The sequence below is a fragment of the Sinocyclocheilus anshuiensis genome, unplaced genomic scaffold (genome assembly GCF_001515605.1).
Source record: "Sinocyclocheilus anshuiensis isolate Anshui unplaced genomic scaffold, SAMN03320099.WGS_v1.1 scaffold658, whole genome shotgun sequence".
NCBI lineage: Eukaryota > Metazoa > Chordata > Actinopteri > Cypriniformes > Cyprinidae > Sinocyclocheilus > Sinocyclocheilus anshuiensis.
Genome location: NW_015542402.1, coordinates 1,707,830 through 1,727,727, shown reverse-complemented (window position 1 = coordinate 1,727,727; position 19,898 = coordinate 1,707,830). Strand labels below are relative to the sequence as shown.

The following is a 19,898-nucleotide window of genomic DNA, read 5'->3' as shown; positions in this document are numbered from 1 at the left end:
AAGAGAAATGATAGAAATTAATACTTTTATTTAGCAAGGATGCTTTAAATTGATCAAAAGTGATGATAAAGCATTTATAATGTTAATGTAAAGATTTCTATTTCAGATAAATGCTGTTCTTCTGAACTTTCTGTTCATCAAAGAAACCTGAAAAATTATACTCAGCTGTTTTCATCATAATAATAATAAATGTTTCTCGAGCAGCAAATCAGCATATTATACTGATTTCTGAAGATCATGTGACACTGAAGACTGGAGTAATGATGCTGAAAATACAGCTGCGCATCACAGAAATACATTACAGTTTAACAGAGATTCACATAGAAAACAGCTGTTTTGAATTATAAAAATGTCACAATATTACAGCTTTTGCTGTACTTTGGATCAAATCAATGCAGGCTTGGTGAGCAGAAGAGACTGCTTTAAAAACAAATCTTACTGTTAAAAAACTTTTGACTGGTAGTGTAGCCTATATATATATATATATAGTGTGTTTGTATAACATATCTTTATTGAGTTTTTACATATTATAATTTTTTTTTTTTTACAAAAAAACACAGCTCACCTGAACATTACCCAGGCAGGCAGAAAAAAAAAACTACTGTAAACATGATTTATATCAACCAGTCCTCATAAACATTCTTACATTCCATAACTTCACACATCTATCCATCACCACTGAGTGTTTGTCAAATCTTCTGACTGAGCCAATGTAGACTTTGGTCAAATGACGAGGCAGAAATATATTGTTAGTAACATTTTAGAAGAATTTTATGGGGAAGAAACACAATAACAGCTTCTGTGGGACGTGAAGGAAAAGTAATGTAACTAATTACTGTTGCCAGAAAGTAACAAGTAATAACATTACTTTTGAAAGGAGTAACTAGTAACTAGTGCCAGCGTCACCTATTGGTCAAAAGTGATAAGCCATTACATCACATTGTAATTGTATTTATGGGTAATTTTCAACCATTCTGCGTAAAATGATCAACAAATAAGTCTTTAATTACCAAACTGTTATGATGCACCTTTATACAGTACTGTGATAGCAGGGCCTGAGGTGGGTCAGAGCAGGCATAACTCAGTCTGGCTTTTATGTGGCATTGTGTTTTTACACAGGATTCTGAACTCAGACGCGTTAGTTTGAGAAAAGCTGTAGTTCCTGATAACCAATGCACTCACTAACCGTGTAGTGCTAGCAGAATTATTTCAGCATGTGCAGTTTGTGTAGCCTGCATATATTAAATAAAGTCTGTGTAGTTATGTTATAGACTACTCAAAGGGATTATAATAAAGTACAGTATTGAGAAGCTTCGTGATTACATTTTGTAATACTGTTACTGAGGACAAGCTCAGAGCCCACTGATCATGCATTACATAAACAGTGAGTTTAATAACTTTAACCTAAAATCTTGATGATGTGTCACCTAATCAAAGACAGTATGCACGCCACAAGAACTCTTTAACATTTATTTTACTGCTAAATCCATCCACCGTTTGTCCAAATGATGAAATGTACATTATTAACAATGACAGCAATAGCTGAGGATACCTATATAAACAATACATCTTCTTAAAAGACAATAACAGCAAAGAAACCTGATTCATAAACTAAAGATATAGGATATATTCTGTAGTTGTGCATGCACATCTGTTAGGCTGATTTTCCTGCATGGCTGTACGTAACAGTGAAAATGTTTACAATCTTCAATGAAACTATGTGAAGGGATGCTTGTATGAGCTGGAATTTGAATTGCAAAAATGCAAAAAAAATATATTGCTAAAAAATGCTTGACACTCAAGTCAGGTCTTGGGCTTTCGGTTCTGGTCGAGTCCAGTCTGATGTGCATGAAAACACTGCCTGAATAATGTAACATGCTTTAAACATTTAATTTATAGTGGATCAGTTATCTTCGTCACTCCCAAAGCCTTCTTCCTCGTCCATTTCCACTCCTTGAAACAATCTAGAGCAGAAAATAAACGAATAAACACAGTCAGCAAGTGTGCAGGTCATTTCATCAACCTTTAATCATCTCAAATCTATTATACATGACTTTAAGACCAGAGTCCTCATGTACTGTAGATCTCATCCTGAAGGTTTTTCATCCTAAAAGTCAGATTTGTAAAACAGTATGTACACCAGAACCTGAGTCAAGACCAAACCAGATTCATCTGAATGATCCACATTCACTGCCTGAGAAATGTCTTTTATTTAATCAATAAATACAAATCAAAAATATCTTAATTTGTGTTCTGAAGATGAACGAAGGTCTTACGTGTTTGGAACGACAAGAGGGCGAGTAATTAATGACAGAACTTTCATTTTTGGGTGAACTATCCCTTTAAGACTGATCTTGAGACTAAGCACTTACTATAGCAACAGCAAATTAATTACAAGCAACTAATCATAAACTTAACCATTACCCTAGAGTAAGTAAATGTTCTTAATTAATATTACTCAGTATGTATGTGTAATTACACTGTAACAAAATTGTAACTTACTTATTGTAATGCATTATATAGAAATAATCCCGCTGCAAAAATAAATAAATAAATAAGATGCAGACCCAGGATGTGTGAAATTATAATTTTTATTATTATTAATTTTTTTATTATTATTATTTTTAACCCTCCTGTGATGTCTGGGTCAAATTGACCCCAAAGCAACTTAGACATCTCTAAAAAAATATGATAACTATATTTTTAAACCTTGAATCTTTCTGACTCTTGCTAAATGTAGTAGACGAAACCATAAATGTGCACATCTTGTGTTACAAAGTTTTTAAAATGCCTGTGCACATTTTGACCCAATTGGTGATGTCATAAAAAAAAAGATTAAACATTATATGCAGAATAATTTTCTGTTGTGTTTAATATTTAATTATTTCATACAATAATGTGTTTACAAACACTGTACACACAATTTTACAAGCATCTGTCAAAAATGATTGTTGTTGGGTTTCCATATTATATGGGGACTTTCCATAGACATAATAATTTTTATACTGTACTAACTGTATTTTCATTCCCCTAACACAAAACTTTCTGCATTTTTACATTTCCAAAAAACATAAACAAACAAACAAAAACAAGCTGTTTTCCTCATGGGGACCAACTAAATGTCCCCAAATTTATTTAAAATATCGGGTAAGTAAATAAAAATAAATTATTTTGTCAATTTGAGTAATTTATTGATATATTTTAATATTGGTTGAAATTTGCACATAACAGGAGGGTTAAAGATTTGTGGGGTAAAACAAAAAACATTGCTTTATCTTATAATAATTCATAAACTAACCCTGGAACATAAATTAAAAAATGTTCAGAAAATAAGCTGCTATAGCTACTTACTTACCCTGAAATTGACCAAAAAAGTTATATGTTTATTATCTGTTTTGTCAGAGTTTATCCGTTTACTCATTTAGAGGGTGTTGGAAAAGCATGCATTTCAATGGATTTAGAAGCCTCCTGAGTTTCCCAAATGTTGTGCAGTTCTTAGTTATGGAAGAGCATTGTTTCTGCACGAGTATTAACGCTCTCTTTCATGTCCTGTTGTGCTTAAATGGTAACACAAGGTTATTTTAACAACATGCAAGTTCCACATTAATCCAGACGGTTATGTCTTAAGTGAATGCAAATAGTTGGGAGAAATAAATGCATGCGTGTAAGGCTCTGAAACACATATAAGAGCGTGTTGAAGACGGTACTCACTGGTTATAGCAGGGCAAGCTGGGGTTGTTGAAGTGGCTGTAGGGGTTCACTCTGCTGAGAGCTCCCAGACAGATCCAGCAGAAATACTTCTGACAGGACGAACAGGTCATCTTGTTACAGCCGTGCACCTTCTACAGAAACGGGAAAAAGAGCACTTTCAATCCATGCACAGAGTCATTCAGGCATGTTTTTCTGAGAATCTACCGAAAGAGCGCACCTTTGCACAACACACCAGATCTCAGTTTGCAGAGGGTTCCCACAATTGTGCTCCAATTAAATGATTCTTATACAGCTTTCTGGGGCAGTTTTTAATTCGAATGCCAGGTACAAATTGAATTAATAGGTGTATATGATCATATTTACTGCTACTATATCAGTGACTAGTACTTTTCCACTTATAGGTCTTAATTACTGGACCAAAAACATTCCTAATATACAATTTTGATATTCATCAAAAGTTATGACTGTGTGAAATTAAACATCCTGACCTAAAATTGGATGAGGTGCTCTATCCACCATGCTCTATGCTCTAACACCATGATCCATCAAAACGAAACTTGGTACACTTCATTAGCACATGCTTAATTTGGGAATAGCACCACCTACAGGTCAAAAGATCTGAAAAATGGCTATTTTTGCTCAAAACCTTTGAAATGTTTTTCAAAAAATTGTGATGTTTGTGTCTATGGATTCCTTGGGTCACGCCGACGATACCATATTTGCCAGGATTGGACGAACTGCTATTTGCATTCAATTAGGATATTTTTAAACACTTTAACTTACTGGCACAAAATTTTGTAGAGCTCACTGTCAGCATGATCCTGAAGCTGCCTGTAAAGTTTAAAGGCAGCACCACCAGGTGTTCAGAAGATATAAAGCTTAAATAAAAAAAAAACTTTCTTTGTTGATACAATCCTTGGTTTAGTTGTGCAGTGGGTTGAATTGAAACACCCTAAGCCCTAGATCACTTGGAATGGAGTTGATTTATTATTTACCAGTAATGCAAGGAAGACATCCTTATCAACTTCTGGTTTTATGCACCATTCTATATGTCTACAGGCAGTGTAGAAAGTTACTTTTTAAAGTAATGCATTACAATATTGCATTACGCCATAAAAAAAGTAACTAAATGCGTTTTTATGGAAAGTAATGCATTACGTCACTTTTGTGTTACTTTTTGTCACTTGGGCTGAACTTATTTTGTTTTTTTTAATAATAAAAAACGCAAAGTTATATTTTTGGCAACTGTAAAGGTCCTTTCACACCAAAAGTGAAATTAATAATCCTCAGGCTGAAAGAAGTGCCTCTTCCTCTGCACATCACTCACAATTTCTCTTAACATGGGGACAGGAGAGCTCTCAGTGAATAAATGGGAAAACAAAGTAACTTGTGTAACTTATTTGAAAAACTAACTCCGATATTTCATTGTAAATGTAAAAGTAATTCGCTACTTTACTAGTTACTTGAAAAAAGTAATCTGATTACATAACTAGGGTTACTTGTAATGCGTCACCCCCAACACTGCCTATAGGTATGCTTTGGCTGTTGGAAAAAATATAGAAAATTACAAAACAGCAAGTGTTATTTGTTATTTTATCTCAAAGTAACTCATTTGATATGTGGGGGTAGATTAAGTGCGATCTGCTGTGATGTCACAATCGTGTTGCATTGTGGGAAATGGAGCTGCCGATGAATCATACATCGGCGTAGGCTCACTTCCTCGGTCAAAACCTAGTCATTCATGCTCGTAATTTTGGAAATATGTAGTATGCACACTAGGGTTGACCGATATCTATTTTTCAGGGCCGATACGGATACCGATTATTACAGTTAAAGTAGACCGATAACCGATATTTTGAATCGATATATATGTCTGGTGTAAAAATGAAAATTAATGTCAAAATTAAGAATAACAAGGGCTCTGACAAAAGCTTTCTCTAAACGCTTTTAAATTATTTTATCGGCAAATCGATTTTGAAAATGACTGATACCGATAACCATAAAAATGCTTAATATCGGTGCCGATAATCAGTCGACCCCTAATGCACACATCCTTAGTACTGACCTGTATATTAGTGCCACAGCAAGGGCACTGTTTACAGTTATCCTTCAGCCAGTCTGTGCTAAAAGACTCCTCCACCGCCTTCTGAATGACCCGTCGGCCAAAACGCTTCTCAAGGAACTTCTTCCCCTCTTCACTCACAGACATATACTCATCCCGCAAACTGCGAAGCTCATCTGTTAAAGAAAGGCACAGCTTTTGAACTCTTCAGAGGGAAACAAACTAACCAAGTGTGTGTACTACTGGTCACTGAGCATCCAATTTACTACTATCAGACACAGGCTACAATTTAGCTGCAACAGGTGTAACTAGATAAAAAAGTTCGTCAAGACGATCTTTAGGTTGGCTTGAGAAAGCCTAGCCTGAAAGTATAAAGCAGTTGTAAAAGCCCGAAGTTTGAAAATTTAGATAGATTAGATAGATGTTGACAACATGTTTCTAGCATGATTAGCATGTTTTTAGCATGATTAGCCTGTTACTAGCATATTGCTGGCAAGATTAGCAAGTTACTAGCATGTTTCTAGCATGATTAGCATGTTGTTAACAAGATTAGATAGATGTTGATAACATGTTTCTAGCATGATTAGCATGATGCTAGCATGACTAGCATGTTGTTAGCATGATTAGCAAGTTACTAGCATGTCGCTAGCATGATTAGCAAAGTTACTAGCATGTTTCTAACATGATTAGCATGCTACTAGCATGTTGCCAGCATGATTAGCAAGTGACTAGCATGTCACTAGCATGATTAGCAAGTTACTAGCATGTCGTTAGCATGTTTCTAACATGATTAGCATTTTGCTAGCATGACTGGCATGTTGCTAGCATGACTGGCATTCTACTAGCATTTTGCTAGCATGTTTATCATGCCACTAACATTTTGCTAACATTATTAGCAAGTGACTAGCATTTTTCTAGCATGATTAGCATTTTACTAGCATGATTCGCATGCTACTAGCATGTTGCTAGCATGATTAGCAAGTTACTAGCATGTTTCTAACAGGATTAACGTTGCTAGCATGCTACTAGTATGTTGCAAGCATGATTAGCAAGTTACTAGCCTGTTGTTAGCATGATTAGCATTTTGTTAGCATGATTAGCATGTCGCTAGGATAGATAGATAGAGTTTGAATGAGTTTAAATGGATTTGAAGTAGTACATAGAAGGGAAGCTTGATTGAGTCTAAAGGCTTCAGTTTGTTTACATTAGAATTTTGTCAGTTGGAGTTTGAATAGTCTTGGCTCATCTGAACATTCCGTCAATGTAAGTCTATGGGATTTTTATGATTTTTAATCTACATTTTTACGAAAACCATAAGTCGGATCAGTTAGAAAAGATATAGCACACTAATCAGTCTGAAGAGCTGGGCTGAGTGAGTTTGGTGGTTCTAGCTTGAAAGCTCTAGGAGGAGTAGCGTTTACAAATTTAGTCTAAGAATAATAATAATAAAAAGCTTAAGTAGCAGATCAGTAGCAGATAAAAATCCTCTTACCAGCGGTCGCTATGCAGTGAGAGAGGCCATGATAGCTCCGCTTACAGAGGGTACAGAAGGCATATCTGCAGGCGGGACAGATGCCCATAGTGGAGTCAGGCTCGACCATCACAGCCATACAGCAGCTCATGCGGGGACAATACACCACATCCGCCATCAGGTCCAGACTCGACTGCAGCAGAAGACGATCATAGCGCGCAAACTCATCTTCGCCCACGAGAAGTTTCACCTATTATATGAGCATACTGATGTCAGTCTTAAAACTATATTCAGAATGCAGCTGAAGAGTTTTAGAGTCATAACAGGGCTCAAGGATATTTGCTCAAGGTTAAGATATTTACAGTAAAAATATTGCTTTGTTGTTTTTCACTAACAATTCTAATAAATTTTATTAAGGCATCAAAATTGTAGTTACCAGTAGGGGTGTGCGATATGTATCATCTACGATAATATCGTAATTGTTGTTTTAACGATATACAAGCTGACACGATCAAGTACGTCACTCACTTGCAAAAACAAATTAAAAACTATTCTATTAGAATAGAATACAGTTAGAATGCCCAGCTAAATATCTCTATATGGGCTTTTGTTTTTTACATTTATATTTATAAGATATGATACAGTTTCACACAAGCAAGAGTGCCAGTCATTTTCCTGAATATCAGCGAATGTGATATTAGCTTTGTTCAACAAACATGAAGTTAATATTGAGCGAGCACATTATTGTGTTTTTCTGTTTCGCCAATGAAAATAGTTCCAAACAAAGCTGGAGCAGAACATTTGTGCGTCTCAGAGCAACACTGCAATGTTTCGTTCCTGAATGAATCGGTTTTTGAACGAATCATTTGAGTAAATGATTCAATAATCCATTCATGAAGACAGCAACTTGGTTCTTTTCTAATGAATCAGCCGTTTTGAATGAATCATTTGAATGAATGATTCAATGAATAACTCATTAAGACTCATATTTTTTGGTCAATATCGCACACCCCTAGTTACCAGTGAAATTTCTCAATTCTCCATTCCAATTACGGTATCACAGGAAAAACTACTAGTCTAACTAATTTAAAGTTTAAACATTATTAAAGACAATTAATCAGTCAGCAATAAAATAATAACAAATTACAAGAAATAGCACAAATAAATACAACAAAGATACACATGAAATAAACAGTGCTAATAAACAAGAAATCCTGCAGAAATTGAATAATCAAATATAAAATTACACTGTACAGTCTTCACTGCATAGATTAAATACAGAGTAATGCTTTTAAAGCTACAGAAGTGATTCAGTCAAGAGCAGTGAGTGATTTTCATTTTTTGATGAACATTAATGACACAGACAGCAGCATGTATATTACACTGCTCACTTTAAAACCTAATGCGTAGATGTAATACATTGACATGCATCAGATTTTCTCCCAAAGGCTTGTGGATGCTCATCAATATAATTTTGTGTATTTTTCTGTTTAAGCGTGATAAGATGCAAAAGAAAACTCGATTAAGTACTGAGTTCTCTTCTCGTGTGTCTTCTATAAATCGACACTGGCAACTTAAAAATGTGCGAATGATAAACCGTCATCTGTCATTTCAAGTGGGCCCGAGTCTCATCGTCAAGCCCTACATAACCTATCCATACTCACACTATAGCACAATCACACAAAAACAGACAGAAGATACCTGCGAAGGAGTGGCCATGGACATGCACTTTGGCTCAGGGCAGTTAAGGCACTGGACTTTTCCGTCTCTTATCTGGATCTGAAAGTATTCCTTCATGCAGGCCTTGCAGTACACATGCTGACACTCTTTGAAGAGCAGAGAGTCGGATCCGAGCTTCTCGGAGTAACAGATGCCACAGCAGAACACCTTCCCATCAAACACCTTCTGCTTCTGAGCTTCGTCAAAATCCAGCAGCTGAGTCAGTATATCTGTGCGAGCGTCGACTTCTTGCACGGCTCTTGGGTCTAAATCTTTACTTTTTTCTCCGGAAAGGTCTACTGCTTGTTTTGGGCCAGATTCACACTGAGGCTGACTCTCAATGCTCTGGATTTCCAGTGGTGACTGGATTCCCAGGAAGTCCAGAGTCTCTTCCTTTAGGAACTGCATCCAGGTAAAAAGAACCACGTTGCCTTGGTTCTCCTCCCAAAGCTCGTCCAGTCTCCTGCAAAGTGCAGTGATCTGATGGAGTGAGAGCGGAAGGTTATCGCAATGCTACAGCAGCAGAAAAAGATCACCAAATACACTTGAACAGGGTTCCCAAATATCCTCCCAGACTTCCACTAGCTGAACAAACCGATTACCCCAAACTAGCAGCATTCACCCGAGTCAAAGCTGCTATGACCCTCTGGTTACCATCCACTTTTGGGATGGTTGGGAAAATAACTTTTCCTTTGGTGATCCAATGAAGAAAGTCATGCAGGTTTGCAATGACAATAATGGTGGGAAAATGATGACATTTATTTCTTGGTAAACTACTCTTCTAAAAAACTGCTGCCTTTATCAGTGTTTACACTAAATTAGATGTTGTTGGCTGTTTAAATAAAAGGAAAGTTAAATTAATGTGAGTATGACTGATTGGCTTGTTAGTTAACACAGGAGAGATTTAAGTCATGATGACATATAGTCTTTGCATTTTTAAGTCTGCATCAAATTGTAATGTAGTAAAAAGTATCATTTTTTTCCGCATAAATGCAATTGTACATAAGTACAAGTATTCAGTTTTAACTAGGGGTCGGAATCTCTTGGTACCTCATGATTTGATAAAAAAAATGCTTGTGAATCCCTCGTTATGCTAAATATCTGATTAAATTTCCCTCCCTTTTTGAGTGGCTCAATAGCGCGATATGCCGTATTATCACCATATATATATGTATATATAATCTTTGTGTGTGTTACGATGTAACGAGGTCATTATCCGGAAACCAATGAAACCAAAACCAAATAGGCCGTTGATACAGGAAGTGAAATAAACAGAAGAGAATGTCAAAATAACAGAACATAAACCTGACATTTTTCACATTTCCAGGTTTCTCAGCAGCAGAAGTTGTCAAACATTTTTTTAGCATTCCCAAATAGCTCAAAATAAAAACTCTATGACCATTAATTGTTAGCCTATATGTATAACAGTTAGTTCTGATCCTCGAATCGACTGGACAAGAGACTTTCTGCAGATATTTCACCCGAGCGTTCTAGACGGGCTGTCAATCAGTGCAGTTACATTGTTACGCCACAAGGGACTGTCTTTGATTGAGTCTTTAAACCGTTCATTCTGTTTTTCGATCTCCCGCATTCACTTTCATTGGATGCCATTTTTGATCAATGAGGCCTATGATGAATCACTTTCAAAAATAAACACAAAACCTAATTGAAAGAAAACAAGTTGACAAAAAGATTGAATCCAGTATTTGGTGATAATATTGCATAACTGTTCTGTTCTCGTAAGCTGGCCATGTTTGACCCGAGAACACCACAAGCGTGACTTTGTGTCATTTTGTACCATTTTTTTTAAATATTTTGTCTAATATTGACAAAAATATGCACAAATAATGTTTTTTCACTCGAAAACAGGTGCATAAGCTCAGATCAATGAAGTCTATGATCAATCAGCTCTAAAAAGAAACACAAAACCTGTCCTAAGTGAAAGAAAACAAGTTGATAAAAAGATTGAATCCAATATTTGGTGATAATATAACAAGTAATTTATGAGCTATTTTTTGTAGGCTGGACATTTTTACATCACAAGTGTAACAAGGTGGGAAAAATCCCCAAAAAGTACAAAAATTATCTAAAAAATCTGGATAAAAAGCGAAAAAAAGAAAGAAAAAAAAAGGGATCAAAATGACCCAAACGCCACCAGAGGGTTAAGTACAGTAGTGAAGTGACGTAATGTCTAAATGAAACAGTTTATCCAACAAGAATAAAAGTTTAGGGAGAGACTTTTATCTCAGGTTGTTGTTGACAGTCAGTAAAAGAGCAAGCACTGAGAAGTGAGCATATCCATTTTTATTCAATGCTACAAAATCAAAAAGAATGAATTCGATATATAAAAGAGCAAATGACAACAATGAAATGACACCGCTTTCAGGACATCACTAAACAGGACTCACCTGGACTCTCGTGAGCCATTTGGAGCTTACAGTAAAAACCGGAGCCGATGCTGAAGGGTAGTCAGCCGGGAATTCAAAACTCAGAACCAGTGGAGGTAGAAATGATACATTATGCTCTGTGGAATTCTGTCCTGTAAAACAAGGAAACATTATAGACTCTATGAACAAGGTTTGAGCACCTGCTTATAAAGCCTCACCCTTGACTAGCAGTTTGAAGCTCGGCGGAAGCTCCAGGCACAGATGGATCTCGCCCTCTTTTCCCGACTCGGCTCTGCGAAACTCCTCTTCATCGTAGATGCTCGCTAGAGCAAGCAGTTCATCTTCTTGTGCTTCCTGGTCGGCTGACATTTGAACATTCCTGAGATTAAAAAAAAGAGATCACGGTTTATAAAGTTTTAAATATGTATATTTTTCTTACAAAAACGCATTGGTTCCCTTCAGGAGGCCTTTATTCACCCCCGGAGCCGTGTGGGGAACTTTTTTATGATGGATGGATGCGCTTTATTTGACGTCTTTTGGACTACTGAAAAATAACACCCATTCACTGCCATTATAAAGCTTTGAAGAGCCAGGACGTTTTTAAATATAACACCGATTGGATTTGTCTGAAAGAAGAAAGTCATACACACCTAGGATGGCTTGAGGGTGAGTAAATTATGGGGTAATTTTCATTTTTGGGTGAACTATCCCTTTAACATCTCAATGTATCACCAGGAGCTGCGGGTTTTTAATTGTATGTTTCTTGTATTTGGTAACTTGCATATTATGAATCACCAAGGACCATGGGTTCATCTTTAGTGTTCTACTGAAGAAAGAAAGATGCAAACATCTTAGGCTGGCCTGAGGGTGAGTAAATTGACAGTTTTTTTTGTGGTGAACTGTCCCTTTAAGTGTGACAGGATGATTGACAGGCCGGTTTATGCTTTATGGTGACAGTCAGAATACATAACTATGCGACAGAGAGCGATTTTATGACGTGGAAGTATTGTAACCAATTGTTTGTTATTGTTTAAACCAAAGCTTGCTTGCTGCACACTCAAAAGTAACGTTATATATGTTTTCTTCACGAAATAAATAGTGTAGGCGAATTGGGAGAATTCCGCGTTTTTGTAAATAGGACTTCGCTTGGCCATACACGTGTTTGAAACTCATAACTACTATATTTCCGACTCCATTTGAAGGGAAACACATTGGCAAAAACGATGTACTAACCTAAATTAATGTTAACAAGCGTGATAAACACTGTCAAACAGCGTCGTTCGTTTCACGTTATTCGCAGTATATTTGCTTTCTCCTTCTGTTCTGGAGAGGTGACAGTCTTGCAAAGATACCAATACCGCAGTACGTTTAAACAATATTCGAACATACCTAAAACCGCTTCTTATAGCTGCATTTTAATACTCAAGAATACGCTAACACGCTATCATAGCATGGCGTTTAAGGGACCGTCTCAAAAATGCAATAACTACTGTAAAACGTCGGCGCTGTCCAAGGGTGAGTTCACAAAATAAATGAAAATTCTGTCATCTTCTTCTTCTTCTTCTTTTAAATTTAATGGCGGTTGGCAAAGCAACTTAAATGGTGCATTCCCGCCACCTACTGGATAGGAGTGTGGAGCGCATAATGATTGGAAGTTTGAGAACTATAGCCAAAAACAAAAACAAAAAACAAAACAAAAATACAACGCCAATTATTCCCGCTTTATTTACTACAACTGTATCCTACATTCTATTGATCAGTCTTGTTTCTTTTAAGAAAATTATTAATTCATGAAATATTCTTGATTGCTTTGGGCTATTTCCTAACAGAACCTGAAGTGACAAATTATTTATTCCGAATGATCCTAAAGCTTGAATTAGTTGAAATCTTGCTCCTTCATATGCATCACACTCTATAAGTACGTGTTCTACTGACTCTGCATGACCACATTTATCACAGTTTCCAGTTTCATGCTTCTCCGTTCTATACAGACACTGATTTAAAGAACAATGTCCAATACGCATTCCTGACATTAAAACGTCTTCTTTCCTGTTGCCAAACTTTCTTCTTTCTTGACCTACTTTCTCTTGAACATGATGAAAATGTCTACCTTTTGTTCCACTATCCCACTCCTTCTGTCATTTCTTTCTTATTTCATTTGCAATTAACCCTTTTACTTCTGCTGTTTTTGTTAGTTTCAAAGGGTTAATAACATTAACAGATTCATTAGCGAACTTCAGCAATACCTTATATTCCTCTTTCCTCCTTCTTGCCTGTTGATTTCCCTTTTCACTGTCCGTTTCTGAGATTTGTCCCCAACTTTTCTTTCTTTTTCGAGTTTCTACCACTTTCCATTCATTACTTGCATTGCCTCCACTATCCGCATCCGCATCCGCATCCTCCATTTCTGGATCGCTTCCGGAATCTACACCACTTCCTACCATCAGCGCTCCAGTCACAATCCAGCTGTCGCCAACCGCAAAACAACTACCAAATTCTGTCATCATTTAGTCACCCTCATGCCATTCCAACACCATAAGACTTTCGTTCATCCTCGGAACATATATTTTTAATATTCCCTTATCTTTTTATATAATCTATTTGAAGTTCAAGCAACCAAAAATATATTTGAAGTGTACACATCCCATGGTTTATGACCTATACCGCAGCCGGCCACCAGGGGGCGACTGAAATGTTGTGGTTTCACTTTTAGGAAAATGTTTTTTTTTATTTTGGTAATATAATTTATGTACTTTACTAGGCTCCAACTAACCACACAGTCTTTTTACAGGGGAAATTTTGCCAATATAGTCCAATATAATAATTCTTTATACAAACACAGTATAGGGTGAAAAAACTTTATTTGACCTACATGTTATCTTCATATTTAAAAAGTTGTAATAGGTTCCCAGCGACCACACTGACTTACTACATGTGATGTATACAGTTTTAATAGAAGCTGTGTGCCAATTCAAAGGTGTTGAATTAAGGATTGGACATGGCTTACGTTTTGTACCGTGCGTGCAATTTTTAGACGATCCCTTAAGCAGAACAGCCGAATATCGAGCGTGACACGAATAACTTTACCGCGCTGTGTCACCCTACGACTGGTTCTTTCCTTTTTTTATCTGAATTGTGACCTATTAAGATATTAACGTATAAAACACGTACCTTCCTCTATTCCCAAAGCAGCTCTACAGTGGACAACTGCAGTCTCACAGCAGGCCCGATGGGAGGAGCTTGTGTTTGACAGGCTGCTGCTGCTTCCGGTTGGCAAACCCGCTTTGGGTGCAGATTCTGCCACCTACTGGGACGGAGTGTGGAGCATTGACGCTGAGGGAATGAGAAACAAAAAACTCATATAATCATTCTTAAATCCTCTTTATTAATCCTGTATCTTTTAGATATTAGTCACAGAAATTGATAGAGTAATTGTGAAAAATATATACATTTTTAATCATACAAATAATATATCATTTTTTTTGTTTACTTCTCATCTATACATTAAAGCTGTGTTTTGGGAGATATGAAGTACTTTTGTACCTATTTACCACAAAATTCCTCAACTACACCATTAGCTTGCGTGTGAATTATCACATTTGTATGAAAAAATCACTTAAATGATGATCTAAATTTGATTTAAGTTGTTTTTGGATATTGATCTAGGTGTTAGGTGTAGAATTCTGCCATCTGCTGGTTAGAGAAAACCTTGTAGAAATGACAGTTTTTGAAAGAATAGTGTAATGAACATATATTTCCAGCAGAGGCCCATAGAGATCCAATCATTTTTTCTGGAAGTGGCCCACTGCTTCTCCTACAACTTTTCTGAGATATATTTTGTAAATATACATTGAAACGTTATAAAATACATAAAAAAACAGTATTTTTCTCAAAGGTTAGTTTGTTTTTGTTGTTTGAGGCATTTTGAAGTGCCCGCTTTTGCAATAATGCCACATAAATTTGCAGAAATGCCACACAAGTTGTGACTAAAACTTGATTGCAGGCACATATTTTTTTTCAATCTAAAAAGTAAAAATCAAAACAATTTTATTTTACTTAAATGTAAATTAAAACAACACCAAACCCCCCCCCCCAAAAAAAACTAAAACAAAAAACAACTGCAATAAGCAGATATGAATGGTGGGTGTGTGTGAGAGAGAGAGAGTGTGTGTGCGCATGTGTGTGTGTATGTACGTGAGTGAGTACGCTCGTTCCACATTTCAGATTCATGCTGGATTTATTGATTTTTTTTTACAAATGAAAAAAAAATGTAGAGATTTTTTCACATTTCCCATTCATTTTCAATTGGGGTCATATTGACCCTAAGGACCAATTGAGGGTTAAGTTCCTTTATTGGCATGACCAATACTTTTACATTCGTACTGCCAAAGCCTTCAAGCATTGCCGAGTCGAGGATAACTTGACGAACGAGATGACTGATTCACCGAAGCATGGTGCATTCGTTCAGTAGATCAAACCCACACTTGAATATGATTGGTTTGTGCTTTAACCAGTCTGGAGAAGACACGCTTCAAAACATGACCTCAGAATACTGTGAACAAGAAATATGAATCAGTGTATGAAAATGAGACGGTAATGAAGAGGAACACATGCAGTCAAGATTCATTTAGACACAAGGCTATGGCATTGATGGTCTTTTAGTTTATTGTTTTTGAGATTAAAACATAACATCAATACTTATAACCAAGCCACTATGAAATAATGAACTATGAGTCGCTTGGCCCTGTGTGTGGTTATACATTGAGGTATTTGACGAGCACAGGATAGGTGGTGCCGATGTGCTTCTGGTTGTAGTGGTGACAGACGATCTCCACCTCATAGACGTTGAAGGAGACTTTGACTCGCTCGTTTGGAGACGTGAGGAAACACAGAGTGTACAGAGCAAACTCAAACTCTGGGCTCACACCGATGAAGATGCTTCCTTTGGGCTTGATTCCATTCTTCCAGCTGAACTGCAGAGCCAAAATGTGCTTGCTCTCATCCGGCTGGGAACGAGATTGAAAGTAAGGAAATTAAGAAAAAAAAGAAAGAATATGCATTAAAAAGAGATTAATGTTATGAGACAGATATACGTATTAGATTGCAGGTTTTCAGCAAAATATTTTCTCAACAGATTTCAGATAGTTAGTATAGCATGCCTCAGTGAAGAAGTATACGTATGCATATCAATAACACCAAACCTCTTTGGTGCTTGTGTGATGACACGTTAAGTCACGTGACACGCAAGAGCCAGTGAGGTTTGATGTTTCGCTCTGTCTAGCATAATGATTGTGCTGCTTCTGAAGATTTGGAGTTGTATAAAAAGCTTTTGGACAGCATTGAATATTATTCTATTCTATTGTATGTTCAATTTTGTTCCACAAAAGAAAGAAAATCTTATGACTTTGGAATGACATGGAGGTGAGTATATGATGACAGAATTTTAATGTTTCAGGTGTTCCTTTAACATTAAGTTATAGATGTTATATTAAGTATAACATTAAGTAAGTTATATTAAGTCACACACACACACACACACTCACACTCTCTCTCTCTCACACACACGTTTTGTGTTTGTTTTGTATTGATGGTGTCGTCTTCCTATATTTTGTCTTATTATGTGCTGCTCTAGAAACAAATAAAAACAAACCCACAAAGAAAAAAGCACTACGGTAGCTAAATGAATCGAACTGCTCTATACCTGTGGCGATTTGGCATTCACACTGTATCCTTTGTAGTCAATGTGTCCTAGTTTCTCTTGTAAGTACAACTGAATCCAGTTGTGAAAGCCAATGACAGTATGACCTCCTCTCGTCTCTACTACAAAGACATGCTCGAAACCAGATGAGTCCGGTCTTGTGTGGAGAGAGAAACAAACAAAATATAGCTTTTAAGAATGACTTGGATATTACTTGGATATTTGAATATCTTTAGTCAGTATTATTAATGAAGATGTAAGAAAGGTGTAAGCAAGCTGTAAGCACAGTTATGTGCCAATGATATCTAATTACAGTTTTTTACGATTGCTTAAGCACAATTTTGAAAACAGGGCCCGGTTTGTCAAAACACTACACACAATTAACACAACCCTACACCAAAGTAGCACAACACTTCAGATCATTTGCAAAATGGAACACTTTTGTCAAAACTATACACAGCTTTATAAAAACAATATTTTGTTACCATACGAAACACACACATTTCATATGACTTTAATCTTTCTGAACCAGTTACACACTGCTGTTGCTAACCTAAAACACGTTTAGCAAGTTGTGTGGTAATTTGACAGTCAGTGCTTTGGAATTGCAAGGAAGTGACATCATGATATACTTCTGTGTCTGATGTATACAGGTGTGTTTAGTGTTTTGCAAATCACTTGGGAGTTCGTTTCGTTTGGATGTGAACGCTGTTTTCTGAATTCGGGTGTGCACCCGCAAACCGTACCCGAGTCCACCATGGAAGGGTACCGAACTGGACTTTGGGGGTCAAACATGCCCAAGCTGTTGTCACTTACAGTACAGATCGCCTGTTGTGAGGAAACACTCTGAACACAGTAACATGTTACTGTCTTTTTTTTTCTAGTAGGGCCGAAATGTAAAGAACTCTTTATTAAAACCTCATTACAGTTATTGTTATAAAAATATATTTTCTGTTTAATTGTGCATAAAAATGCATATTTTAGTCTAAATTATTATGCTAATTTATCTGTTGCACTTCATCTGTTTGACAAGCATGCATGCTTGTTTAATGACATTTAAGGTTAACAATGACCCGCTTACAGTTACGAGAAACTGTTGCAAAATGGGAATATGTGCATAATTGTAATAACAGTTACGTGCTGGGGAAAGCATCTCATTAATGCAGTAAACAGTACAAGCACCTGATGCGGAAAGCAGCCCAATCACTAAAGAAACCAGTACAGGAATTAAAAAAAAAAAAAAAATTAACATAAAAGTCCAACACAAGACAGAGAACATATGACATTTATCATACAAACGTGCTTTACACTAAGGTAAGTTATGTTAGTGACAGAGGTTCAACTAATCCACAATAAAATCATAAAATGAAAGTTCAGCATAACGTTATTTTATTATGTAGTTCACAAACTAAAAGCTCAAAAAGCTTTTACCCACTAATAATATCTTTTATGTATGTTTATATGTATGCATATTTTATCTTTATCTTTTATGTGGCAATTCACGCCAACATAAGCCAATATAAGTGTAATAAAATAAAATACAGAGATAGATACAACAACCTTGTTATAGTTCAAGATAGTTCACAGGCTGTGCAGTCTCATGCAATGCTTATCACACCTTTTAAGTCATTTAATAGCAAACATACTTTTTTTAAATTTTTTTTTAAGAAGATATCAACTCATCAAATCTGACAGAGAAGTTATTACAGAACAGCAGCGTTATGGTCACATTTCTGAAAAATGTAAAGTTAGTAGCACTACTACTTTCATCCACTTGGTGGAGCACATCTGCTGTGCATCGCCAGAAAGACCTTGGTGACTCATTTGCTTGAGATTGAGAAATGCTGTTGGTTTTAGTTTCCAGTGCTGTTGAATGACAGAACATGTCCTGCAGCAATCGATAATAGCTGTCCAGAAGCTGAAACCGATCAATGTGATAGAATTATGGTCAAACTTGAACATAATTCATGCTATCATAAATCATCATTTTCTGTTTGAATGAAATACAAACCACGACCACATTTAATCAAATTATTACTGTTATTTCATTTTTTGAGATGAAGCAGGCAAAGGTCACTGTTTTTATGTGTTCTCAGATTTGCCTTGCAGCAAGCGTGTTCAGTCATGTTCCTGTAGAGAGCAGTAAGACCCTCGCCTTGTCTTCTGATCCTGCTCCGTTAGCCACTGCGGACAAGCCCTGGCATTCAAATACACAGAATATGGAAGAGGTCTTTTAAATTCTTCTCAAGTCAACAGCCAGTGGCCAAAAAGTGTTGCAAGCCGAGTGATAATTACTCAAGGTCACAGGAGTTTTGGATGACTTGGCTGTAAAAAATGGGTGTGGGAAACTGTTTAACATGCTTGGGGAATACTACATTTAGATGAGGGGTTAGAGCCGGAATCTCTTGTGGATATTATCAAATCAGATACTGCTGTGTTAGCATGATTTATATTGATATATAGGACTGGTCATCAGATTACTCCTTAGGACTGCATTTTGCATTTGGAGTCAGTGATTTAAAATGAACAGGCCTATTGCATTTAAATTTTTTTAGGTTGTGCATCAGGGTACAAATGAATAATTTGCAGTATAAACCACCACAGTTTTTCATACTATGGAAAATTGCTTGTAAATGGGAGTGAAGAAGTCTGCATGTCATGCCTACAATTAATTCAATTAAAGGGATAGTCCACCCATTAAAAAAACATGTGTCATCATTTACTCATTCGTTCTAAACCTGTATGCATTGCTTTCTCCCGTGGAGCGCAAAAGAAGACATTTTAACAATACTGGAACCCACCCGACTTCCATTGAATGTGTGACTGTGTAAAGATTCGCTTGAGATCAGG

At 36.4% G+C, this 19,898-nt stretch overlaps 2 protein-coding genes across 6 annotated transcripts; both read right to left on the bottom strand.

Annotated features, from left to right (window-relative positions):
* Positions 1-1,451: 1,451 nt before the first annotated feature.
* On the bottom strand, positions 1,452-14,655 carry LOC107692991 (E3 ubiquitin-protein ligase RNF14). 5 transcript variants are annotated; one of them, XM_016492233.1, is made up of 9 exons: positions 14,522-14,655; positions 11,569-11,729; positions 11,372-11,502; positions 8,946-9,443; positions 7,266-7,494; positions 5,777-5,949; positions 3,712-3,842; positions 1,888-1,964; positions 1,452-1,857 (listed from the first exon to the last, which is right to left on the bottom strand). In XM_016492233.1, exons 2-8 carry the CDS (start codon positions 11,717-11,719, stop codon positions 1,904-1,906), a joined length of 1,374 nt encoding a protein of 457 aa, XP_016347719.1. In that variant the 5' UTR covers positions 11,720-11,729; positions 14,522-14,655; the 3' UTR covers positions 1,452-1,857; positions 1,888-1,903. The 5 variants fall into 5 exon arrangements, with proteins under 5 accessions (XP_016347719.1, XP_016347718.1, XP_016347720.1 ...); XM_016492232.1 differs by having other exon boundaries at positions 1,453-1,964; XM_016492234.1 differs by lacking the exon at positions 14,522-14,655 and adding an exon at positions 14,358-14,491 and having other exon boundaries at positions 1,453-1,964.
* A 1,449-nt stretch (positions 14,656-16,104) lies between these two features.
* Positions 16,105-17,843, bottom strand: LOC107692942 (poly(U)-specific endoribonuclease-B-like). Its single transcript, XM_016492149.1, has 3 exons — positions 17,818-17,843; positions 17,052-17,205; positions 16,105-16,356 (listed from the first exon to the last, which is right to left on the bottom strand). The coding sequence occupies exons 1-3, from the start codon at positions 17,841-17,843 to the stop codon at positions 16,105-16,107; spliced, it is 432 nt and encodes a 143-aa protein (XP_016347635.1).
* Positions 17,844-19,898: the final 2,055 nt, after the last annotated feature.